Source organism: Brachypodium distachyon, chromosome 1 (assembly GCF_000005505.3).
Source record: "Brachypodium distachyon strain Bd21 chromosome 1, Brachypodium_distachyon_v3.0, whole genome shotgun sequence".
Taxonomy (NCBI): Eukaryota; Viridiplantae; Streptophyta; class Magnoliopsida; order Poales; family Poaceae; genus Brachypodium; species Brachypodium distachyon.
The window spans coordinates 30,911,797-30,939,155 of NC_016131.3; the positions used below are offsets into that span (position 1 = coordinate 30,911,797).

General features: G+C 48.3%; 3 protein-coding genes across 3 annotated transcripts; 2 read left to right on the plus strand and 1 right to left on the minus strand.

Moving 5' to 3' along the window:
• Positions 1-342: 342 nt before the first annotated feature.
• LOC104582131 (F-box protein At3g07870) lies at positions 343-1,479 on the minus strand. The gene has a single exon (XM_010231477.2). The coding sequence runs from the start codon at positions 1,477-1,479 to the stop codon at positions 343-345; it is 1,137 nt and encodes a 378-aa protein (XP_010229779.2).
• A 6,086-nt stretch (positions 1,480-7,565) lies between these two features.
• Positions 7,566-10,213, plus strand: LOC104582132 (putative receptor protein kinase ZmPK1). The gene has a single exon (XM_014896207.2). The coding sequence runs from the start codon at positions 7,566-7,568 to the stop codon at positions 10,128-10,130; it is 2,565 nt and encodes an 854-aa protein (XP_014751693.1). The 3' UTR covers positions 10,131-10,213.
• A 2,985-nt stretch (positions 10,214-13,198) lies between these two features.
• LOC104582133 lies at positions 13,199-14,680 on the plus strand (the record flags this gene model as incomplete). The annotated part of the gene is made up of 1 exon (XM_024457639.1): positions 13,199-14,680. A coding segment is annotated over one exon (858 nt), but the record flags the coding sequence as incomplete, so codon positions are not given.
• Between the last annotated feature and the right edge of the window lie 12,679 nt (positions 14,681-27,359).

Below are 27,359 nucleotides of genomic sequence, written 5' to 3' on the forward strand. Positions count from 1 at the left end.
ATGGGTCCTGTGGCCATCGAACCGATGGAAACAGAGCCGCCGGTCTTGGCTCCGAGAGTGCCCGAGAGCTGAGATTGGGCGGTGGCAGCAGCAGTGTTGGGAGATGTCATCGCGTTGGATTTTCAAAAGTGAGGCTCTGATACCATATTAAAACACGAGGGATGTGTTTGAGGATTCCGTGCATCAACAGGATGCCGGCTCAATCTAGATATATAGCTCGTAGGCTTACAGGATAGATACAAGGTTGGTTATGATATGTCCACAACAACTCGGATCATTATCATACCTAATTCTGTTATACATGTTTATCAACAAGTAATGCACCTGGACTCTACAGCTCGTCTAACAATGCGCACAACAGGGGTAATTGCCCGCCAACGGCGCCAAGACCAAGCCGGGTTTTACAAGGAGGATGCGGCTGCCATTATTGATAATGGCGAGAGGGTATAACGAGCATCTCTCGACCCGGTCGGTGATATCTGGTGACACCTTGCTCATGTCGATTCGGCAGTGCAAATTCCAGACTACATGTGCTCCAGGCTCACTTACTAGAAACCATATGTCGTAGCATGACAAGTTAGGAACATAATCGGAAAAGAGGCATAGGTGCCCATCAAGCTCGGTCAACCGGTGCCTGGACAAACTCTCGCCGTCCATACCGAGTGGTGGCGGCACAATCCCGAACGTCTGGTCAGCGAGGGAGAAGGAGACGATGACCATGTCAATGGGTGTGTCGGCAGAGATGGGAACCTTCTTTTCGGCTAACCAATGCACGTGTCCTTGCGCAAAGACGCTTGGCTCATAAGGTATTACCCAAGCCGGCGGCTTTCCTTGGATTGGCTGCCAGTGCCCGGCGGAGTTGACCACATAAACCTCACACCCCACCGACGTGGGGAGCCCCCCGCGATCACATCCATGGTAGGAGATGCGCACAACTTTGTGCGTTTTGGTCTGATCATCATAGCCGAGCCCTAGGCTCTCATAATGGTTGTCCGAAACACCTTTGTGGCATATCTTTTGGCGGCCCTCTGGAAGTGCCATCATGTGACCGCTTGATGGGTTGCACACGTAGTTCACATGATCCCTGGACGAGTCTTCGAGGACGACAAGGCCGCGGCACTGAAGTGCGACGAGGCGAAGGGCGTGGCCATGGATTCTGTGTGGAACCGTACCGTCATTGCTGTTATGGTGGTCCTGAGACCACATATGCATCTGTGCTCCGTCGTCGAACGAGTAATGCAAGAAGAAGACCCTTGGGCTGTGGCGGCGGTTGGCCAGGCGGTGGTGGCGATCGACAAAGTGTTGCGAGGAGAGCGCCGCGGCCCAGGCATGGGAGAGACAGCGGCATTGGCCCGCAGACTTGGCCGGCAAGCGCGCCAAGATGTCCATGACGATGTCGTCAGGGAGGGAGGGGCATGGCGCCAAAGGCAAAGACACCGGGGGTCCTGGTCCTCCAGAGTCGATCGCCAAAGTGGCCATTGTTGTTTCGAGTTTGGGCTTTTGTGTATCGTACGCGTACGGATTTACAGGCGGCGGCGTGTGGTGTCTCTTGCCGGCCTAGAGTCGATGGATATAAAGAAGATCAATACGGAGATTTTTTTTGAAAAAAAGATCAATATATATGAGGAACCCGAGCCGGAAGCACACAGTCTGTGTCCGGTTGGAAAAAGTAACGGATTCGTGAGTCCAGGTTGCATGCGGGAAGCTTTAGTGTATGCAGACAACAGAATTAGGAAGCAATAGTCCTTCGTGGATTCCCTTTCCGTGTTGTCCTGAGGATCGTCGAGTCTAATTAGATTATTTGTATAATATCTCTGCACCCGACACTTTACGTCCGACATTCGCCCGAAGCACCGATCGAACAGACATAGTGTGTGGTAGCCAACTGAATCGTATGGTTCATTCATCAGTGTATCGGATGGACACCAGAGACCAGACCAAGTTTCGTCATACGCATAGACGAATTCACCGTGAAGACACCTAGGATACGTGTCCGGGCTCCGCGGCCCCACCTGCCAGAGGTCCGGCGAGTTTCTACGGGCTCACGCACAGGCGTGCCCGAAGACGAACGAACATATAGATCGTTTTTCTGGCCCACGTCGTCTCTCTCCTTCTTAATTTCTTTGGCCCATTACTTACTTACCTCTGTCTGGCTTGGTCTTGGGCCTGGTCTTTTCTCCCATGTCAGCAACTCTCAACCCAGCCTTCTCAGAACCCGCTAAAAAAAAAAAACTCAACCTTCTCGGAAAAATATCTCTCAACTCAGCCTGGACCCTGGGCGATCGATCTGCCAACGATGGTCGCTCCTCCCCAGCAAGGGAACTTCTGCTCACCCTCTCCCAAAACTCCAATCCGCGAATAAAAATTTCTCGATTATCCTAATTTGGCTTCAGAAAATAAATAGAGATTATTGTGGATTTTTTCTTGTCAACATTAGCACTTATATTTGCATGATATGTATCTAAATATTCGTTATTTTCATTCGGTAGATTATAATCAAGTTTTTGAGCTTGTCATGTGGCTGGGCTATGACGAAGTGCTACCTCCGCTTTTGGTCGCCGGAAGTGGTAACGGAGAAGTGAGATAGGAAAATATTAGGTACCAGAAAAATTGCAGATATTCTTTATCCGTGAACTTGACGAAATATCTCACATACGGTCACCGGTACCTTTTATTTGTATGTATGAGTTAATAGCCTGTGTCATCTTAGCTCAGATCGTTTTCATTTTGCCCCCTTGAAAATAATCCACGAGAACCAGAAAGCATTTTTTGCATTTTTTTCAGGGGTAAAATGCAAAAATCCGAGCTAAGTTAGCATAAGCTACTAAGTCATACGTACAAAATACGGTACCAGTATACCTGGGCATGGGTGGCCTGGCCCGGCCCAAAGCCCGGTGCACTGAGCCGGGCCCGGGCTTCACTTTTCTGCTCAAAGCCCGGCCCAAAAACCTGAAAAAAACCCGAAATGGCTTAAATTGAGTTTTTTTAAGGGAAAATAGGTATAAAAATACCTTTATTTATTCCGAAAATAATTATTTTAATGGTTAAATGGCCTATTTTCCGGGCTTCTGGCCGGGCTTCTGGCTTGACCGTCTGGCTTTTATGAAGTCCGGCCCAGCTCGGGTTTCCCAGGTATAGGTACCAGCGACCGTATGTGAGATATTTCGTCAAGTTCACAGATCGTAACTTTCGATTTCTAAAATACAGTGAGTATACTTTGTTTGGCGCAGCCATGGGCGTGAATATAGTTACAGTCCTTCATACCGACTCGAGCAAGGAGATCAGTGGTATACTTTGTTTGGCGCAGCATGATGGCATTTTTGGAGCGAGACACTTCAATGCCAAGGAAGTAGTCCAAACTGCCAAGGTCCTTCAGGGCAAATGCAGCACTGAGATCATGAACCAGGCGCTGTCCAGCAGCAGAACACGAGCTTGCAATGATGATATCATCAACGTAAATCAGCATGAATATAGTTACTCCCCCTTGCTGATAGACGAACAATGAAGTATCAGCCTGAGACGGGCGAAAACCAAGCTCCTGCAGTTTGGAACTGAGCCGCGAGTACCAAGCGCGCGGTGATTGCTTCAGGCCATATAACGACTTGTCCAGTTTGCAGACAAAATGCGGAAGTGTGGGATCCTCATATCCAGGGGGTTGTCGCATGAACACATCTTCTTCTAGAACGCCATGGAGAAACGCATTCTTGACATCCAACTGACGAAGACACCAATCTTGTGAAACTGCAATGGACAAGATTAGACGGATTGTCGTGTGCTTGATCACCGGACTAAACGTCTCCTCATAATCCACACCATATCGCTGCTTAAATCCCTTGGCGACGAGCCGAGCTTTATACCGATCAATACTGCCATCCGACCGATATTTAAGCTTGAACACCCACTTGCTATCAATAAGGTTGCAGTGAGCCGGACGAGGAACTAAATGCCAGGTTCGGTTATCCAGTAGAGCTTGGTGCTCTTCATCCATGGCACGACGCCAATTTGTATCCGAGGCAGCTTCTATGTGATCATGTGGCTCGTCCTATCGCCGTGAGAAAAAAACGCAGAGAATCCGCCGAGGGGCCGCCGCGAGACCCAGCCGGTGGAGTTGACGATTCCACCGGAGCTGCCGCGCTGTCCGATGCGGCTGGATCCGCGTGGGCGCCGTGGGATGGAGACGCAGTAGCAGACGCGGAATCAGGCACGTCTGGCGCTGGCGCGGGAGAAGGTGGCCCCGTCTCGGGAGCCGTGTCGTCGTCCATGTGGTCCGGAGACGAGACGCCTGCATGGCCCATGCGCATGGACTCGTCCGGAGTAGCGTCGTTGATCAGCGGAGCAGCTGCGCCTGTAGTCTGCATAGAAGGAAAGAACGGATCAAACTGCACAACATTAGGGAAACCGGTCTGTCCACTGCCCACGTGATCATCTACACCATGCTCCACAGCCTCGGGTTGAAAGGAGGATGACGGAAACGATGTGGGAGATAACAGTAGCTGATTATGAAGAATGTCAGGTGTCGTGGGAGGAGATATATCCGAATATGGGAACACTTGTTCATCAAAGACGACATCTCGGGAGATATAGATGCGGCCAGAAGATATGTGTAGACATTTATACCCCTTATGTAGGCTACTGTATCCGAGGAAAACACATCGTTTGGAACGGAATTGGAGCTTGCGATCATTATATGGGCGTAGGCACGGCCAACATGCACAGCCATATGTCTTGAGAAAGGAGTAATCTGGCTTGACACCGAACAGACGTTCGAGAGGAGACTGCATTTGGATAGTGCGACTAGGCATGCGGTTAATGAGAAAACAGGCGGTGTGGAAAGCTTCATCCCAAAACCTAAGTGGCATGGATGCTTGGGCTAGCAAGGTGAGTCCTGTCTCTACTAGATGGCGATGCTTGCGTTCAGCCGAACCGTTCTGTTGGTGTGTGTGTGGACAGGAGACATGGTGTTCAATGCCAATGTTGCGAAAGAAGGGGTGGATCTTCTGATACTCGCCTCCCCAGTCGGTCTGCATTTTAAGGATCTTACGATTAAGGAGTCGTTCAACATGAGCTTGAAATTGGAGAAAGACTTTTTCAACTTCAGATTTATGGCGAAGACAAAACAACCAAGTAAATTTGCTGAAATCGTCTATGAAACTCACATAAAATTTAAAACCTCCAGACGAGGGACACGCAGGCCCCCAGACGTCGGAGAACACAAGCTCAAGAGGTGCTGAAGAAACTCTATGCGACCTAGGAAAAGGAAGCTGATGGCTCTTCCCTTGTTGACACGCATCACACACCGATGCTTTATTTTGTTCCCTAACACACGGAAGATCAAACTGATTTATGACTCGATCTACGATAACTGAGGATGGATGCCCTAGCCTGGAATGCCATCTAGCAAGACTAGGTTTATTTGCTGAGAACACAAACTTTGAGAAGCTTCTATGGCCGGTGGAGATAGGATAGAGCCCTCTTTCACATGGTCCGCGAGCCAGCACCTTCTTCGAACCCCCCTCCTTTATGAGAAAGTAATAAGGATGAAATTCGATAAAAAGATTGTTATCTCTGGTGAGTCGATGAACTGAAAGTAAATTCTTGTGTGTGTGTGGAACATGTAAAACATCTTGGAGAAGAAGAGGCTTATGTGGAGTATGAATATAGGATTGACCAACGTGAGTAATAGCCATACCAGCTCCACTTGCCATGTGCACCTGATCACGTCCACCATATTGCTCCCGAACATGCAGCTTGTCGAGGTCACCGGTGATGTGGTCAGTGGCGCCGGAGTCAGTGTACCAGGCGCCATCGAACCCTTGCTGATGTCCAGAGGAGACGTTGTTGATGAAGCGTTGATCCTCGGGCTGGAAGTTGTGGTCGAAGCGCTGGTAGCTACCTGCTAGCTCCATGCTCAGATGGGCTCCATGCAGAACGTCAGAAAGTCCATGCATGCATGCTCAGAGTGAAGAGGAAGTCACGTCCCTGCTAGCTCCATGCTCAGATGGGCTCCATGCAGAACGTCAGAAAGTCCATGCATGCATGTATCTGCTGCGCGGCTGGCGTGCTTCCATCGCTGCTTCGCGTCCCTTGGCGTGTGTCGTCGTCGCCGCCCTTACCTCCTTGGCGTGTGTCCTCGCCGCCGCCCTTACCTCATGGACGAGGCTGCTGTGTACCGCCGCCGCCTGGGGCGCGTCTTTTCTTCCCCTATCTCTGGCCTCAGGTGCTGGCTTATATAGGGTTATCGGCAGGGGATGAAGGTCAGGAGAATTTCCTAAACCACTGATATTTCTTGATTGATGGCCGATCTCGCTGATACTTCGCCAAAGTGATTGACGAGCTAGCTAGCCAACTCCTCTGCGCACCGCCTCGAATACTTGGAAACCAGCGATCCTCTCTGATCAGTTAACGATCTCCTGATTCTCTCATGTCATGTAGGGCACGCAGCTGCGTCAAGTTCCAAATATGAGGCAGGGGAAGCCTTCACGCGCAGGTTGGGCCATGCAGCGTGTGATGAATCCCCTATCTTGCATGCAACATATACGCATGCATGTGCTGGTGGTGTCCAGCTGATTTGAACTCATATGCGTATGTATACATGCATGTGTATATGGATTAAAGGAGGACTGTTTAGCTAATTAAAGCTCATACACGTATATACATGTCTAATGAAATAATTGGGTACAAAATCTCATCGAACAGAGTTTTAATAAAATTTAATATTTTGTCAAAGAGTTTTTGGACTTTGGACAATCTCAACAGAAAATTTTGGGTCCTAGACAGAAAAGCAAACCAAAATCACTGAAATTCAGAAAATATTTCATCAACTGAATTTGTAATGGTCAAGAATGGTAAGACAACATGGAGTGCCTGTGAGGTTTCTTCATTTGTTTGACTTCTTCGTATTTTTCCGCAAAGGTTTGACTTTTCCAGGAATATATTTTCCTAAGACAATGGCCCTCTCCAGGCTCCATTGGTTCTCATAGAAGAAACTGCCAAAACGATCGTGATATGTGTCGAGCTGATTTGATGTTGCAATAATTTTATGTTCTCTTCATTTCTGTGTCTTAATTGTAAGCATTTCGGTGCATTTAATAGAATTTTCATTGGTACGAGTAGGTATCAATATCGCGTCAGGCAAGTTGCACCTGCCGCCTAAATTGGTCGTTCAGCCATTCGGTGTGGTATGTGGAATGTTTGCCGCTCTATCTTGTTTGACTTCAACAAGATAATTAATTAAGCGTGGCTGCTATGCAATGACATGAATTATTGTGGGTTTTTTTACATCAAGAATTATTGTGTTTCTTCGTATAATCGTATTCCTCAAAAAAAATTGTGTTTCCTAGTTATGTCGATTGCCGAGTCCGCCGGTAGTCCAAGTAAGAACGAAGTTTCCGGTCTTACAAGAAACTCATGTCCCTGTCTCTAGGCTGCTCTGAACCATGCGTGATTAGCAAAGAAAGTCAATGAGATCAATCGATTCTCGTCAAATGGCCAAGACAAACCATTATATATCCATCCAAACTCTGAACTGAAACGATAATCAACGCTCGGCCGCTCGCCTCACAACCATGAGAGCGCTCACGGTCCTGACCACCCCGGCCGCCTTCCTCTTAATGATCACCACAGCGACCACGCTTCGTCTGGCTCTCGCGGCAAGTGATGACGATAATCAGCACCGGAGAAGCAGCATCCTGTGGCGCGGCAGCTACCTGTCCGTCGGCGACGACGCCCTGGTGTCCCCGAACGGCGCCTTCTCCTGCGGCTTCCACCGCGTGGCCACCAACGCCTACGCGTTCGCCATCTGGTACACCGCCCCGGCCGCCGTCGTCCCCACCCTGGCCTGGACGGCCAACCGCGACGCGCCCGTGAACGGCATGGGCTCCCGCGCCGAGCTCCGCGGGGACGACGGGTCCCTGGTGCTACAAGACTTCGACGGCCAGGCCGTGTGGAGCACCAACACCACTAGCACAACCGGCGCGGGCGCCGAGCGCGCGCAGCTGCTCGACACCGGCAACCTGGTGGTGTCCGACGCCGAGGGCCGCACGCTGTGGCAGAGCTTCGACTGGCCCACGGACACGCTCCTCCCTGGCCAGCCCATCACGCGGTACAGGCCCCTCGTGTCCGCCAAGGCCAGGGGATCCACCTACTCCGGCTACTACAGCTTCTACTTCGACAGCTACAACGTGCTCAACCTCATGTACGACGGCCCGGAGATCAACATCAACTACTGGCCGGACCCCTTCAAGACGTGGTACGACAACAAGCGCATGGCCTTCAACAGCACCCGGCAAGGCCGGCTCGACGAGCGCGGCCGGTTCACGGCCAGCGACAACCTGCGGTTCAACGCCTCCGACTACGGCGATGCCGGGGTCTTGCGGCGCCTCACGCTGGACTACGACGGGAACCTCCGGGTGCACAGCCTGGTGGACGCGTCCAGGGGGACGTGGCGCGCCACGTGGGCGGCGCTCCCGCGGCTCTGCGACGTGCACGGCATCTGCGGCCGCTACGGCGTGTGCACGTACGAGCCGTCGTCCGGCGCGGCCGCGTGCTCGTGCCCTGAAGGGTTCGTGCCAAGCGACCCCGGGGACTGGAGCAAAGGATGCCGGCGCGCGTACGGTGACGTCGTGTGCGGCGAGGACGTCTTCTTCGCGGAGCTCCCGCACGTCGACTACTGGGGATTCGACTACAACATGACCTCGGGGGTCACCTTCGAGACGTGCCGAGAGATCTGCCTCGACGACTGCAACTGCCAGGCGTTCGGCTACAAGAAGGGCGGGACCGGCAAGTGCTACTCCAAGGTCGGCATGTGGAACGGCCGGGGCCCCGACGCCAAGCAGTTCATCTACTTCAAAATCCCTACACGCGTCCAGAAGGACCTCAACCTGTCTTCCTCCTCCGTACTGCGCCTCATCTTCGATGGCCATGCCTGCGACACGCGTGAACGAGACGCCAGCATCGGCACCGGCATCGGCTCCCGTTACCTCAGAAATTCCGGAGGCGGCAAGATAAACTTCGTCTACTTCTACAGCTTCCTGGCGGGGCTGTTCGTCGTGGAGGCCGTCTTCATCCTTATCGGGTATATCTTCATCTTCGTCTTAGCTGACCCGGCCGCCTCGCGACGCGTCCACGACGAGGAAGGCTACAGCTTGGTGCTCAGCAACTTCAGGAGGTTCGAGTACGACGAGCTGTCGCATGCGACTTGCGATTTTGCAGAGGAGCTCGGGAAGACCGTGTACAAGGGCGTCTTGGCCGACGGCCGGGACGTGGCCGTGACGCGGCTGGCGGAGGCCGCCGACGAGGTGTTCCGGTCGGAGCTGAGCGTGATCGGGCGGATCAACCACATGAACCTGGTCAAGATATGGGGCTTCTGCTCCGAGGGCTCGCACAGGCTCCTCGTCTGCGAGTACGTCGAGAACGGCTCACTCGCCGAGGCACACTTCGGCGCCGAGAAAGAGACCCCGCTGGCATGGCACTCGCGCTACAAGATCGCCGTGGGCGCCGCCAAGGGGCTGGCGTACCTCCACCACGAGTGCCTCGAGTGGATCCTGCACTGCGACGTGAAGCCGGAGAACATACTGCTGGACGCCGACCTGGAGCCCAAGATCACCGGCCTCGGCCTGGTGAAGCTGCTGAGCGGAGAGTACGACGCCGATGACGCAGCCGGCGGCCAGGTGCCGTCGTCGTCCCGGGCGCAGGGGACGAGGGGATACGTGGCGCCAGAGTGGGCGCTGAGCCAACCGGTCACAGGGAAGGCCGACGTGTACAGCTTCGGCGTCGTGCTCCTCGAGCTGCTCTCCGGGCAGAGGGTAAGCGAGTGGCTGGTGATGGAGGGAGAACGCACGGGGTTCCAGCGGCTCGTAGCGTTGCTCAAGGACGAAATGGAGCGCCAAGATCGGACATCGGTGCCGGCGTGGCTACCGGAGTTCGTCGATGCCAGATTGCTCGGCGACTTCAGCCACTTGCAGGCCGCCGCGATGCTGGACTTGGCTGTCACGTGCGTGCATCATGACCCCAGCAGGAGGCCGAGCATGAACACTGTTGTGCAAAAGCTTATCAAGTCGCAGGAAGGTGTAGTACTGTCATCGTCCCTGCGCCATGCGTGTCCTGCACCTGTCCGAAGAAATTCAGTGTAGAGTTCTAGGCTTGGTTTAAATCTCTTGTGTTTAATGTATCGACTTGATGTGCTATGCCAGCCTCTACCAACTAATTTTGATCATTGGAGCGGTTTTAAGGTGGGGAATGAACTGTTGGCACAGATGACTCTGTCGACTCGTGTATTTCGAAGATATACTAAGCAAGAACAACAAAAACTGACGGAGTAGTATTTTCCGATGTGCCCTAACAAGGAGTAGTAAGTTGCCGGCGCGTTGTTATGGAACACAAAAAATAGACACAAACATGAGCCCACATTACCACTTTTCAACATCTTGGCTACAAAACTCAAGGAGGGAGATCAGTGACCTTCACGTCACCTAACGTACGGTAGCGGAGCCGTGTCCAAATCTCAACCCCTTCACTTGTAGTACCTCCTCCTACCTATTTTGGTCTTGGTCTGGTTCTGAAAGTACTCCTCCAGAGAAGGATAGAAGAAGAAATCCAACACGTCCCGCAGAAGTGGATAACTGAAAAACTAAAAGAAAAGAAATACTATATGCACCTGTGAAGCCAAAATAAATATGAAAGGTTACATAGCTATATATGTATATATCTTCCAAGAGGAATTATAATTCTGCAATCAGTTATAGAGGAAAATGATCTCCATGTTTTCACCTATGATTATGCAAAAGTTTGTGGCTTGCTACTTTTTCAGGTATTATGATTGATGGTTTGTTCAATCAAAATATTGCTAAAGTGTCAACTATAATTCAAGCTATGTTGCAAGCTTCTCCGTGTAGCAGTACTAAGTGGGCGACACTTTTTATGGATCGGACAGACTATAATTCAATTCGAAACCTCAAAATTCTTTGCAGGACACACATGGGGGGCAATTTATGAAAACCTTTACACCGTACTGCAACAACCAATTGATATAGCTTACCATCATATAAATTATAAATAGCATTTTTCTAGCGTTAAATAGCAGTTTAATTCCAGACAAAGAATGTTCTTTTTAAAGATCTGCTTCCCAATCAATCAAACATAAGTTAACTAAAATGCAACTGTAGTTAGTGAACTAAAATTGCAAAGCAGTGTCAGCAACTTATCTCTAGTCTCTCCTAGTCTCCCTCACTGAATCCCCTCTCCCACTGCTTTTTGCTGCTGCGAGTTGCGACCTGCAGGCTGTCTAGCTGCTACCTACTACTGTGCTATATGCTGCCGCTAATTGTTCTTTTTTGGTAATTGCAATATTTTGATCTTTTGCAGTTACAATGTTACTGTATTCATGCCGTACGTAGCCTTCAAAATCTGCCCTCCACTCTCAATCCAAGGGTTCTCCTTCTTCCCCTATCATGCAGTTATGTTTTCCTTTAATTTAATTGGTACCATTTTCAGTACTGAACTAGTTTGGATATGCACGGTTTTCTTTACACAGGAGTTATAATTCATTTTATTTTGGAGATACACATCAACCATACTTGTTAATATGTTCAGTCATTAAACAAAAATACATCTCTTAAAAAAGTTTAATAAAAATATTAAAACAAACTTCTGCATTTTGTTCATCTGTTTTAAAAATCTGCACCTTGCTCTTTTGTTACTAGATCTATATCTCCTTATTTCCATATTGTTTGGCGCCAAGTCTAAAGACATAAGAGATTTTTGCTCCATATTATTAGGTGTTTGCTTTCATTTAGTACCAAAACTATAAAGGAGGAAGGACAGCCTTTGGATTGAGAGTGGAGGGCAGATTGTAAGAGCTACAGCATGAGACAGAAATAACTCAACTGCAGACGATCTGAACCCGGAAGGAAGCATGGCTTGGAGGCAGACGCAAGCAACAAATGGGGCAGTATTTTTTATCATGTCTTGAAAAATTTCTTTCATACATGACATTTTTAATTATTTATATATATTATATCTCAAGATGAGATCCAAGGTGTAAACGGTTGAGAATGCAGAGGGAATACATTTTAAAAAATAATGATAGCATGAGCTTCAGGTCGCATTAATCAAAGTTTTCAGAATCCTAAGTTTGGGATGGCTTGGCAACAAGATAAGTGTAGCGTAGGGTTATTTACCTGTCAAAGAGTCTTTGGTGATCTGAAATGCCTTCATCTCCATTTGTTTTCCGAACATGCTGTAGCAACAAAAGGAGCAAGTAACCCAATTTAGTACTCGGAGTACTAGTCCCTCTATTTCTAATTAATTGGTGCCGGCTGTTTTGCAAAGAAACTCCTGTAAATCTCCAAAATAAACCTGCGGTCGGTCTTATTAGAACATTTGCAAAAAAAAACCTGTTGTTTTTCAAAATCAACGCGCAGTCCACGTTTAATTGAAAATGTGTACTGTAGGTTTATTTCGAATTTACAAGGATTTTTTTGCAAAATAGCCGGCACCAATTAATTAGGAACGGAGGGAGTACTACGTAAGATTGATGTCAGGGGAACACAAGCAAATCAATTACTCCCTTCGTTTCTAAATACTTATCGTTGTTTTAGTGCAAGCTTGGAGTAAAAGTTAAACGCTGTAGTGCAAGTCGATGCGCCTCCTAACCTGCCTGCAAGCATCGACCAAGCCCATGGCTCGGCTCACATCACACACCACACATCACACCGTAAATGTGGCACGACCAATCCATCATGGACCTCATTTTCCTCACTCACCGACGACAACAGGGGTGGAGTGAGGCAAGGTGGGTCGTCGACGGCGTGTGAGCGACCGAGAAGACATGGTGGTTCTGTTGTTGCGAGGAGGTTGGACGGCGGCGGACCAAGGGGAGACGAGGTCGTCATGGGGAGCGAACTGTGCACAGGAAGGGGAGACAGGAGATGCGGGGGCACGGGGTGACTGGGATCGGATGTTCTTTTCGATGCGTGACCGGAACTGGAAGCGATCGCGCGATGGCATATTGGACGAAGGAAACATTGCAGAGATAGAGATAAGAAATAAAATTGGGGTGGTTAGGAAAGGATATCATGGTCTGCAAGGATAGGATACGATACGGGAGTCAAACGAACAATACAAATTAAACGGCAAATCCGGTCAGGACGAACCTTAAAAGAAGGGCACCGCACCGTGCATCGATCGATCCAAGTAAATTAAACCTCAAAGTCGTAACAGCCATGGCAACCGAAGTCGCCGCCGCCGAAGAGGAGGAGAAGAAGAAGATGCAGATCTTAGTAGTCCCTCCCTGGCCCCGCAGCTTCCCGGAGCCCAGCACATCGCCCTAGACGCAGAGACCGGCGACACGGTCGCGAGCGTCAAGGCCAAGCTCGAGGCCAAGGTGGGGATCCCCCCGCGCCGGCAGCGTCTCTTGTTAGCCGGGACGGAACTGGCGGACGACGGCCGCACGCTAGCCGACTACGGCATCGCCCTCGCCGACGACTCAGCAACAATCCATCTCGTGGAGACCAAGATGCAGGTGTTCGTCCGCATGGTGAAGGCCGGTCCGGGCTACAGCCAGACCTTCTCCGACCTGGAGAGCAGCGACACGGTGGAGAGCTTCAGGGCCAAGCTCCAGGCGCGGACGGGCGTCCCGCCGGAGAAGCAGCGGCTCACCCTCTGCAAGGACCTCAAGGACGGCCACACGCTAGGCGGCTCCGGCGTCTGCGGCGAGTCCACGCTGCAGTTCAACCCCAGGCTGGGTTCCGTATCCCGGCGAGGAAGGTGGAGCTGTACCTGCGGGACACGGACACGGTGCGCAGGATCAAGGAGCTCGTGGAGGAGGCCGACGGGGTGCCCGTGGGCTACCAGCAAGTCTTCTGCGGCGGCAGGGAGCTCGAGGACGGTCTCACGGTGGCACACTACGGCTTCATCCAGTCCACCAACACGGTGTCCATCTCCTGCCAGCGGCCGGCGGGTGGCTACCCCACGAGTAGAAGTACTACTAGTAGCGACGCCGCCGGCGAACCGCCCGTCGCGAAGCGAATCAAAACTGGAGCTGACGTCCAGCAGCTGAGTGGCACGGCGGAAACGCCGGAAAGGACAGAGAAACAAGACGAGGAGGAGGGGAAGAGTTGTACGGTCCCTGCGGCAGCGCCTGCCTTGCCCGTCTGCAGCGGCGAGGGGCGGGCTAACTTCGTTCGCAGGCGGGTGCACCAGGGAACCGGGCAGCTCGGCGAACACCCCGGCATGCCAGGTTTTTTTTCCGAAAAGGGTGGAAACCCCGGCCTCTGCATCAATCAATGCACACAACCATTTTTATTGCAAAGTTATAAAGAGTAGGTGTTACAAGTCATCGACAAGCGATCGTGGATACAAAAATAAGCCAGCTAAAAACATCATGACGAATCTATAATTGAAAGCGTCTAGTACACCGGCAGCCAACCTGGTTGAAGATATCCCGAGATACGATCTCCAGCCGGTTGCATCCAATATCCATAAGTCCCCACAGGTGCACAGGAAGCAGGAAACCCCAAAGACGGATCCAGTGCGTAGCTTTGAAGATAACCTGCAAAAAGTTGTAAACTCTGGATCGATTAAAAACCACATCATTCCTGCAATTCCAGATAGCCCAACAGAAAGCCGAAACTCCCATCCGCATATGAGCTTTAAGTTTTTTCTCTACCCCATTAAGCCAGTTACCAAACAGATTAGTAATTGATGTCGGGGATGGAAAATTAAAAGTAATAAAAATGATGCGCCAAATAATACGAGCAAGAGGACAGGAGAGAAAAAGATGTTGAATGCTCTCATCAGCATCACAGAAGCAACATTTTAAATTCCCTTGCCAATTCCGCTTCGCAAGATTGTCTTTAGTTAAAATAACCTGCCAATCTAAGAACCACATAAAATTTTTGACTTTGGAGGGAATCTTTAACTTCCAAATATATTTTCGACGAAAAACCGTTTGCCCATCCATAAAGTCCGCGTACATAGACTTTACAGAAAAGACGCCCGAGGGAGTAAGACTCCAAACAAATTTGTCGGGCTCAGTCGACAAATTAACCGTCATAAGCCCGACAAATTAACCGTCATAAGCCGCTGGACCAAGTGCAACCATCTTATCCATTTGTCCCCAATGAGATTTCGTCTGAAACGAATATTCAAAGGAATCGTCTGAAAAACCGCGGCAACAGAAATGTTTTTATGCTGAACAATGCGGTATAGGGATGGATATTGGTAGGCGAGCGGCGTAGTGCCAAGCCAGGTGTCTTCCCAGAAACGAATTCCAGTCCCATCCCCAAGGATAAAACACCTGCGATTAAAAAAATCATCTTTAACATGCATGAGGCCCTTCCAAAACTGCGACTCAGTCGGTTTGGCCAGCATTTGGGAAAGAGTGCTATTCTGGAGGTATTTATTTCATAGCATCTCTTGCCACATACCTTCCTCGTTAAGTAGCTTAAACAACCATTTGCTAAGGAGACATCTATTTTTAAACTCCAGAAGCTCAATGCCCAAGCCCCTCGGATCTTTGGGGCGACAAATAATATTCCATTTGGTCAATCTGTACTTGCGCTTATGCTCGTCTAATTGCCAAAAGAAACGAGATCTGTAAAAATCCAATCTTTTACAAACTCCAACGGGAATCTCAAGAAAGGATAACATAAACATGGGCATAGAAGTCAACACCGAATTAATGAGGGTTAGGCGGTCACCGTAGGACATTAACTTCCCTTTCCAACAACCCAATTTTTTCTCAATGCGATCGTCTACAGATTTCCATTCCTTATTAAGAAGCGAGCGATAATGAATTGGAATTCCCAGATATCGAAACGGGAGAGTTCCAGATTCACATCCAAAGATGCGCTTGTAGCTAAGCACCTCATCTTTGGCATTACCGAAAAAATCTCACTTTTATGGAAATTGATTTTAAGACCAGAAAGTTGTTCAAAGATACAAAGGATTAATTTCATATTAACGGCTTTCGCTAAATCGTGTTCCATGAAAATAATCGTGTCATCTGCATACTGAAGAATAGAGACACCTCTCTCAACGAGATGAGGAACTAGAGCTCCAACTTGACCATCTTCCTTGGCACGAGAAATTAGGATGGCCAACATATCCGCAATAATATTAAACAAGATCGGGGACAGAGGATCGCCCTGTCTCAATCCTTTGCGAGTTTGAAAGGAATGATCCACATCATCATTAACTTTGACTCCCACGCTCCCTCCCTGGACAAATTGCGAAATCCAGTTGCACCACATTGGGTCGAATCCCTTCATGCGGAGCGCTTGTTGTAGGAACGGCCACTTGACTTTATCATAGGGCTTCTCAAAGTCAATTTTAAAAAGCACCCCATCCATTTTCTTCCGATGAAGCTCATGGATGGTCTCGTGAAGAACAACCACACTTTCTAAGATGTGTCGTCCTGGCATAAATGCTATTTGAGTCGGGCTAACCACCTGGTTAGCGATCCCCGCAATGCGATTAGTAGCAACTTTTGTAAAAAATTTAAAGCTCACGTTAAGCAGACAAATAGGTCTATATTGCTGGATTTGAACAGCATCTTCTTTCTTAGGAATCAACGTAATGATCCCAAAATTAAGTTTATACAGGGCAGCTGGCCGGTTTGAAGCTAGCAAAGAGAGCCATCAAATCAGATTTAATAAAGTTCCAGGAAAACTGATAGAACCCCGCAGGAAAATCATCAGGTCCGGGCGCTTTGTTATGTTCCATCTGGAAGATGGCATCATGCACTTCCTGCTCGGAGAATACCGCCACGAGAATGGCATTCTCTGCCGCAGGTATATCATCAACTTGGGATTCCACGAGGGAGAAAGAATTCGGTTCCAAAACTCCAAATAATTTCTTATAAAATTCAGAGATATAGAGTTGAAGATTAGCCTGCCCTGTGATGGTCCCTTCCTCCTGCTCAAGTTGAAATATCTTTTTCTTTCTGCCAGGTATCGCATATTATAGGGGTTTACCAGAGTACATCCCGAGCATCGGCAAGTGGCGCCTCACCGTCTTTGTGCTGGAACGGGAGCATGATGAGTAGCCAATCGATCAGCAAGGCCTGCTTTGCTCGATCTCTCGTCCTCCGCCTAGCTTGTTGTTGATTGCTCTGATGCTAGTCAGCAGTCAGCACTACTACTATCATAGTATCATACGAATAGATCAAGCATATAGATACGTAGCCAGATATAATTAGGATTGCTACCATTGCATTGGGAACAAAAATCAAGGAATTGTTAGCAGTAACCATAGTACCCAGTATAGAGTTTGTTTGAAAATGAAGTTAGAATTTTATGCCTTCATTATGATCGAGTTGAAGTTTGCAGTTAGTTAATGCGTTTGGACACATGCCTTTTTCCAATTTGCAAATTGCAAATTATGTTGCGTGAACGTTCTCCCTGGCGTCTTCTCGCGCAGCGCGCGCTCGCTCGTCTGATGCGGAGAAGGAGGGACGCGCTATCTCGTCGCGTGGCAAGGCCATGCCGCGCATCCACGTCAGCGCCAGCGTGGCATCAACTGCTTGTTTGAACATTGGTAACCGCGCCTGCTCCCCTTCGCCTGGCATAACTTCCCAATCCCCCGCCCGTCGCTCATTAATCTGCCGGAACCACCCAAATACACTTCGCCCGCACCCATCCCTCTCCGCGCGCCTCCCGGTGTTCACCTCCGTCGTCAACCGCAAGTCCGCCGCCGGCGAATCGAGTTTCTGTACCGATCAAGCGGCGCTGTTACCAGGTACCGTTTCAGGGGCGAGATTTTGACACATTTTGGGAGCGGACTCGTGAGATTCTAGCAGCGACTAGTATCAATTTCGTTCTGGGAGTCGGATTCAATTCCCTTTGATTTTAGGATTTTGGCACATTTTGGGAGCGGACTCGTGAGATTCTAGCAGCGACTAGTATCAATTTCGTTCTGGAGTCGGATTCAATTCCCTTTGATTTTAGGGTTTTCCACCGATTAGATCGGCGTGGTGAGGGTGGGGCAGGCGGGAGAGGATTCGATGGCGTTTGATGGCTGATTGTGCGAGGTGGTTGATTGAGCGAAGTGGTTGTCTGATGCATCGCGGGTCATTTCTGTTGTTGTCCTTATGTCGCTTGGTGTTGGGGAGGGGCCGGGCTCGAGCGAGATTCTCTTGGGGGGTGGGTGGGGCTACAGAGAGCTGATGAACTCAGCCCCCCGTTTCTGTTGCTTGGGGTGGGGGGATACGGAGAGTGTCGGGGGGCTACGGGGAGCTGATGAACTCAGCCCACCCTCACTGCATGCATTGTGTATTAGGCAAGGGGTTCGTTCTGCTTTTGACCATCATCCGGTCACTAGTGGTCATGCATGTTGATTACTGGAGTTGATTATGCACTCACTTTTAGTGGTTTGGTAATTCTCGTTGAAACTGGCATTCGGGGCGGGGGGGGGGGGGTTACTGGATTCAAAAACGGATGAAATTGGTGATTTGTCGATCTATGCACCCAGGGGTTTGGTTCCGTACGTGTTTTTGGGACTGAAGTGGGGGGGGTGTGCGACGGTTTCTGAACTTGGAATTGTGTGATACAAAGATGGTGGTATTTCCCTATTTTGGTTTGCGTGGTTTCTGTGGGCGTGTTCATGTACTGAATCTGGGATGTGTGTGTGCTGTGGGACCGAATTTTTGGTGGATGTGTTGATTTCTCTCATGATCTGGAACAGACAGCGCTGGTAACTTTTTACGGTCCATGCACGACCAGAGGGGAAGGGGAAGGGGAGGGGGGCGCAATAACTTTTAGATTCTCATGAACCATTCTATAATTTAATTCAAGTGTATTATGACACTAAGTCTGATAATTGTTGCTAATCACCAGAGGTGGCAGGAGCCATGGTTAGAAAACGGGGGGAAGTTGATTCTGGCGACGAAGACTTAAAGGTATATGTTCTGTATTTTATACATAGATGGCTCACTTTGGCAAATCTTAGTGACACTCGATGGCAACTTTGATCAGGCACATTTTACATGTAGATGGTTTTACCTGGCAAATATTGTACATACTTGACAGCAACTTTTACCATGAACATTTTATTTTTCTTGGCAAATCTTATACATACCGGATGGCAACTTTGTAATGCAGAGTTTATTTTTATTTGCAAATCGTATACATACTACATGGCAACTTTATGATGCACATCTTTTATTTTTACGTGTGTAAAAGCCATCTGAATTGGCCCCGGGGGGGGGGGGGGGGGGGAGGCCATGCTAACTGAATCATCATGTTACTGTTATTCTCTTTAACGGGACTCTCCGTATCATTTTTTTTTGTGAATTTATATGCAATGTGTCATAATGAAGTCTCACTAGAAACCCATGTATCATTACTTACTCGTTGTACGGCATGTAACCTAGAAGGCACGTTTTGTAGGTTTGTAGTGGGCTCTACTCTAGACGACAAGCTTTTTTTATGCTATCTAGTGTACTTATCTGACACATAGTACATAGTTTTTGATCTGTATCAGCCTGTTGGTGTAAGGAACAGGGCTTCCCCATATGGGCTCACCAAACTATACAAGGGCTTTAATGGTGCTCAAAAGCTGGATTTCAGGAACATGGAGTTTACTTCTTTCCTCCATATAAATACCACTAAGCTTCACAATAAATTGATTGATTGGCTTGCGGGTTGTTATGACCCTGCAGCTAGGGGCCTTCTTATTCCCGGCAGGGGCAGGATCCCAATGACCGAAGAATCTGTATACAATGCTCTTGGGTGCCCACATGGCACGGAGCCTATCCAATATAAGGTGGATAAGGATATCGAGGCTCGGCTTGCTCCAGAGATGTTCCCTGGCATGGATTGAAGCGACCGCCCCCGTATACGGGTTCGATCTCTGTGCTTTAGTGCTAGTCCCTGGATCGACTCACTAGCACACACAGTTTCAAGATGTAATATCATAGAACAAAGGTCTCAATATTACAACGAATCAACCAGAATTTAAAAGGTACTTACAACTCGCATAACCTCACGGGTTAGCTGGAAATAAAACAACTGTTTAGCAGTGGAAAACGGAAGATACAAGGGCACATCAACACCACGGTGAGAGCGTGTTGGAATGTAAGCCCGTAACCCAAACATGCAGAACGTACATCTTACTCGTCGTCGGAGCTTCCTGCATCATTAAACGATGCAGCCACTAGGGTCAATACATTGAATGTATTGGCAAGATTCACTAGGAGTTATATCAGAACCTACCAAGTATATGCAGTATTTGGTAAGGTGGAGTTCAGGCTATTTGCGTGGAAGCAGAACATAAATTACCCTACTACAAAGGAATGTTATAATAATGTTAACTAATGGACACGGGGTAGACACACCCATGCTCCTATTAACCTAGAGTACATTGAAGTGGATTCTTCAAGTGCTCCTACCCTGTTCAAACCATTCATTTTATTTAAGAAATTGGAATGAGTGAGACTTTCCTTACAGCCCCAATATCTAGTTGCTCATGATTGTCCGTAACCGAGGACACGACTAAGTACTTAGTTTTGACGCTCTCGAGAGGTTGTACACTTTACCCACAAGAAATCGACGTGTTAATCCCTTGCTGTCCTCAGGGTAGAGTAGCAACGGCATCGATTACAGGAATTTTCAGACCATAATCACCCAGACCACCTGAGGGACCTACGTTCCCACCTACACGGCTACATCTGCACAATCCCTCGGATCCAGGATCCTATGTCTTACATCCATCCTGGCAGAGCCCATATTACCATGTGGTTGTACTGGAAGCTACTAAACAGTAAACTAGTCCAGTCTCTGTTACCCCAGGTGGCATTCCACATTTGCAACGTACGCGCTCCCCGAATCCACGGGAGAGACGTCCATGGACGATCCATTCCTGAATCCACAGGAACTCGACTCAGAGGGACCCATAGAAATGGACCTGACGCCGCTAATTCTCAAAATCCTCAAAGCAGCCCACCCAGGATGGTTCATTGAATTTGTTGTTTTGCCTTACATCTAACAAAAACATTTCATATAGCCAAAGGCATAACAATATCATAATGTAGTTATTTCCCCCACGATACTACCATAGCCTAGCATTCAACTACAATCGATGGCAATTTGGTGGCAAGGTAATGGCGAGGGTAAACTATACTACCTTGGATTTATAGCTAGCATAGAGGTACGAGTAATAGTCCTATCAATGCATCTCTACCAACAACACTAATGCATAAGTATTTTAAAACAACAATAATAATGGGATATGATCAAAGTGAACTTGCCTTGTCCAAGTTTGTGGTAATTCTCGCACTCTTCGCAACAACAAGGAATACACTCCACACAATCTAAAATAAAAGGAACACACACAATAAACACAACATTCAATACAAAAGCCATGCCATGATGCATATGCTATGATGATGCACACAAAGGTTACTTCTAAAGTACAAAGTTTCGTTTCGGCTTTGAAAAGTTTTTCAAATGATTTGGACAGAGTATACAACATCCAAGAGGTAATTACTATGCATGAAACAAGGGTAGGGTTTAAATTAAAAGATTGCGTGGCTTTTGCAACATAGAGCAATATTTAACTTGTATGCCATGATTATACACAAAATAATTTCTTCTCTGGTCTTAATGGACAGAGAACAAGTTTAAATAATTTTATAGCAAGCTAACATCCTCAAAACTATTTTGAAACAATTCATTTGAAATTTAAACCATATTCAACCATTCTGAAATAGCTATTGTCTAAGTTGTTCAAAACTGAATTTAAACAGTGCCAAAATATTCTACAAGTTGTGACGATTCCAGAAAGGTGCGGAACACAATTTTTGGACAAACGGTTTGAAAGATATGATGCTTTGAAGTTGCAGGGGCTTTTCTGCAAAAGTGCATTATCTAATTCGGCCGAATTAAAATAAAACAAATAATGATAAAAAAATTCTCGCCACGTGGCAGCAAGCGATTGGCCAGCACCTAGGGTTTTGGCCGGCGGGGTTAGCTCGCTAGACGGCGGCGGCGGGCGGGTCGCGCGGGGCGGCTGCGCGGCGGCGGGCGCGGGCTGCGCGGAGGCGGCGCGCGGGTGGCGCGGGGCACGGCGAGGCGGGTCGTGCGGGGGGCGCGGCCAGGCGGAGCGGGAGGCGGAGGCGGGCGGCTCTCGCGGGGCTGCCGGCCGCGGAGCAGCACGCGGGCGCGGGCGGAGACCGAAGGCAGCGCGACGAGCGGGCGGCGGCCGGCGCTGAGGAAGATGGCCGGCGCGGGCGGCCGGAGGCGGCGGCGGCGGCCAAACGCAAACGCGAGCGCGTCACGGCGTTCGGGACGGGGAGAGGAGAGAGGCTAGGGGAGTGGCGCAGGGAGAACCTCACCGGAACGGAAGAGAAACGCGAAGAACGGCGGTGGCAGCAACGAACTCTGGCGAGCAATTACTTTCTAACTGGTGCGAAATTGGACGTGGGGTTTGGGGGAAGTGGAAGAGGAGTTCGAGGGTTTCGATATGACGCGCGGGGTTTCGGATTTGGTGGTTCGTGCGCGAAGAAAACAGAGGTGGAGTCTTGGGCAGTTCGCGGACGTGCGTGGCCGGATTTCTCGGATGGAGGTTGAAGATGACGCGTGGGTCCCACCGGTCAGTGAGAGCGGGCGGCTCGGGCTGGGCTGAGCCGGTCGGTCCAGTCCGGTTCGGTCCGGTTCGACCGGTTTTTTTCGGTTTTTCCTTTTCTTTTATTTATTTTCTGTTTTTGAACCTTAAAATTGACTCGAAGCTCCAAATCACTCCAAATAAATGCAACAAAATTTGTAAAATCATATTTTCATATGATCTAACTTTTGGAACAAAATTTCCTCAAAATAAAATATTTAAAAATACATTTGCCTATAAAATGGCTTTTAGGGCCGTTAGGCTATCGAAACAAATTATTTTTCAAAATACTTTCAAAAGCCAACTTATGGGATAGCTCTATATATGCATTAAATTCCCTTTTACCACAATACCCTCATGGGTTAAAATGCAAATACTCAAGAGTAAGATCAAAGCCCAAAATCAAATAAAGGCGTTTATGCAAAAGGGTTTTCTGGGCAAATTTTAGGGTTTTGAAAGTGATCAAATGCAAGGGTGACATGATGCTTATGATATGCAATGCATATGAAGAGTTTTGAAAGTTGGGATGTTACATGGATTTATCCAAAGCACCACTCCACAGTCAGGTCAACACCATCTTGAAGAATATGACGGAATCCGGTGACAGATTCAAGAGGCTCGTTCTGTTGTACATCATGAGCACTATATTGGCACCAACCACCAGCACCAGGATAAGCAATAGGTGTTATCCTGTTTTGGTATGTTTTTTTGTCCGTATGCAATTTCTTAATCTCGCAGCATGCGCAATATAGATGTTATGGCAACCATTTTATACATTTTTATGGAAACTCTTTTATATATGCTATGGCAACTTCAGAATTACGTGCTGGCAGTTTACATGTTATGTGTATGGCAATTCTTAAATTTATTTTCCCGCAATTTTTTCATAAATTGCAACCCGATTCGTATTCTTGTAGCATGCAGTGTACTCAGTTGGCAACTCCTTTATACATGTTATGGCAACTTATGATTATGTGCTGTCAATTTACAATTTTTGCACGTGTCAACTCATAGCATTTGTGTTCATATTTCTAACAACATCACTTTTTTTTGGCTTTTTCAAGGATGACATTGCCAAAGTGCACAATTATAACTTCTGCAAGTTTGTCCTTGACCAACTCCATGAGAATTTGTCCAAGAAGAAGCTAAACAAGGGCTGCCGTCTTTACCTCATTGTGTGCCACTCGACATTTTGTTTTTTCTGCGGATCCAACTTTCATTATGTCTGTATTGTCTTATTTAGGTTGCTCACCTTTTTTACATGTTGCATGGGCAGCTGTTGTATGTTGATAGTGTGGATATCAGCGAACTTGAAATATCCGTGCCTACTGCTCCTTTTGGAGTCACTGCATGGACCAACAGCTCGATCAATGAAGTTATGAAAGCAGATACCAAAGAAGATGGCTTTTTTGGAAAACTGCAGGTTTATTCCACCACAGTCTATCCACCATTCTTTTGTTACATGGCACTGCAAGTGTTTTCTTTTTCTTTTTTGATGCGTTTTTATGACATGTGTTCCTATGATCCTTTTTTTCTTTTTCGGCCCAAGCTTGCATGCGACCATGCTGTGAATTATACATATTTTGGTGGCCCCGAAAAGTTTTCTAGGTGGATTGACATGAATAGCCACCCTGACATCACACCGAAAGTTAATTCTTGTAATTCTCATGTGTAATTCAGTCCCTTCTTTGTTTCTCGGATCCAGATTGTGCCCTCACATCAATTTTCTAATTCCACTGTTATGCTCACCACGCTTTTTTCCTACATTTTTTTTGTAGATGCGGAATAAGGTCGAAACTATTGTGGGTCAGTTCGCGTCAGGTATGACTTGCCTACTGGGCAATCTCGTGCAGGGGTGGACCGGGCTGACGCCGCCCGAGAGTGAAGAAATGACGCGCCGTTTTGCTACGGTCACTGGCGGCGTGCCCACACGCTCTCGCACTGCTAGGGGCAGGTTTGAGGGTTTCACTTACCCAAGCGACACAGATACCGATGATGAGGAACAGGAGCTAGACGGTGGTGACAGCAGCGATGGCGACCCACCCCACAACCAAGATGGCGACAATCAAGATGCGGGAATGGATGGAGACGACGATCATGAGGGTCAAGGTAGTGGGGCTGATGGCGGGAATAACAGTGACCATGGCACGCACACGGACAACGATGAGGCACCACGCAACGATGGACCCGGCAGCGAACATTGTGGTGGTGGAGGTGAGACGGACGCTGGTGCCAGCGTCACGGCGAATCCGATAGATGTGCACCGAGACATCACGAGAATCGTGGCCGACGAACTGAATTTGAAGAGGCAGAGGTACAACTTTTAGCTACCTGTTCATGGCATTTTTTTTCATTTACAACTGAATTTGAATGGCAAATTTGCCTTTTATCCCATGGCAAATCTAAATGATATGAGCATGGCAACTTTACTCCTCACATTTTTTTCAACTTCTGAATGGCAACTTTATTTTCATAACATGGCAACTTTAATAGCAGCACCATGGCAACTTTACCTTTAGCTACCTGTTCATGGCATTTTTTTTTCATGTACAACTAAATTTGAATGGCAAATTTGCCTTTTATCCCATGTCAAATCTAAATGATATGAGCATGGCAACTTTACTCCTCACATTTTTTCAACTGCTGAATGGTAACTTTATTTTCATAACAGGGCAACTTTAATAGCAGCACCATGGCAACTTTATCTTTCATACCATGGCAACTTTAATTGTATCACCATGGCAACTTTACCTTTCATACCGTGGCAACTTTAATGCATATGCTTGTCTTTTTTTTTGTCAAAACAGGAGCGAGACGTTGTCTGATGGTGATGTCATCAAGTGTAAGAAACCGAGGTATGTTTTCCCTATTGACCCTTTTCCCTATACGTTGTGCGACAATTAACTATATGCCATTTTTTATGGGAATGTTTTCTGGGTTGTGCAGACCTACAAAAATGGTTCCGACAAAGAGTACTAGACATGTAAGGAGGTCTCATCAGTTTTCTCCAACCAAGGGTGGTGCAGAAGAGATAGACCCACCTGCCGTCGGAGCCCCTTCTATCACTAAAAAGGCAAATACGAAGCTTGCAATTCCTTCAAGGAGATCACCTCATCTCCGCCCAAACCCGGATGGGTCACAAGATGATGATCCGACCGACGCGGCTCATATACCCGAGAAGTAAGATCAATCTTTCCTTTTTTTTGCACTGATCCCTTTTTTCACATGGCAATTATATAGATGCACATGTGGAAATTCTGGTCAATTAGTTGTCACTTTTCGCTGCCAATTTGGACACATGATGTTTATTGTTTTCACACATTTTTTCCACACGCCAACCATGTGTTTACTTACTTGCTATTTTTGTTTCACGTGTTTTAGGGTGGCACGATCTCGTGCTATGGAGCGAGCAAAAGACAAATAAAGAGTTATCCATTCACTACACAGTACCAACGTTGTTTTTGGCAGGCTGCGCTCTCAGCTTAAATCATGCACCCCCAAGTCTTCAGCCCAGATGTTGCAGATGGGCATATTGTAGACGTGCCAAACGTGCCCCCTCCTGCCGTTGATACTGCTGCGGTGGAACACCCCAATATGTTAGATCCCAATGAGGCAGATCACAATGTGCCAGATCCCAAGGATGCAGACGGGCCTACTGTTTATGCTCCAACGTCAAAGCTGCATCAAGCTGTCAAGGCGAGTGCCCCCGTGGGGTCGGCCGCCAGGCCTATACTGGTAACATTGCCTGCCCCTGGAGTGGTCCCCGCCTCTGGCAGCAGGGCCGTTCATGCGGTGTCGCCTGCTGTTGGGTCAGCATCAAGGCCGGTTGAAATCGTGTAGCCTGATGTTGGGTCAGCATCCAGGCCGGTTGAAATCATGTCGCCCGCTGTGCCACATGCAAGGCTCGGACCTCTACCGTTGAAATCAGGGGGTGCATCTGAACTGGGTCAAGCAGGTGCAAGGGAGGGAGAATTGATTGACGAGCTTTCGCCAACTAGCCTAGAAGCCGTGGAGGGTTTAGTTGGATTACGGACAGGCATGTTCCCTGCTTCTCTACTGTTCAAGAACCGTGGTCAAGAAGCGGCTGCACCGAAGACCAGTGGAAGAACAAAAGCCACTGTTAAACTTGGCCTTGGATGGAGGAGTGCTATTGCAAAGCGGCAGTCACCAAGCACTGATCAACAACAAGTATGTGATGCAGCAGCAGCCACGAGCGACAGACCAAGGTCCCCAATTGCCGCTATGTATGGCAGCCAACGCCATCCGATGTGTTTCACCCCACCTTCATGCAGTCTTGGGTTCAGTCCGGTTGTTAGCCAACCGAGCCAACCTATCGTGGGGAGCGCCCAAGTCAAAGAACCTGTTGCGAAGGACGTCAATAGCGTGTCGTTTGCAGTCCCAGAAGTGCAAACGGGTGCGTGCTCTTTTTTTTCCGCCGAGCTTCCTGTTTCTTAATTTAACTATCGTGTAGAACTCTTTTTAACATGGCATTTCACATGTTCCATGCCAGGCAACTTTTCTCGTGTTACTTTGTTTTCTTCCAAAACTCATAGTTCTGTGTTAAATTATTTCACACCACTTCCTTCTGTTTGCAGGTTCAAAGAAGATGAAGTGTGGAGATGTTGTTCTATCAACTGTATCCCTGTCCCTGGAAGAAGTCGAAGCTTTTGATATAATGGACAGGCAAGCACGGGAAAGGGACGCGGCTAGGCAAGCACAGGAAAGGGACACGGCCGTTTCGGGTGATCCTGCAGGTAATT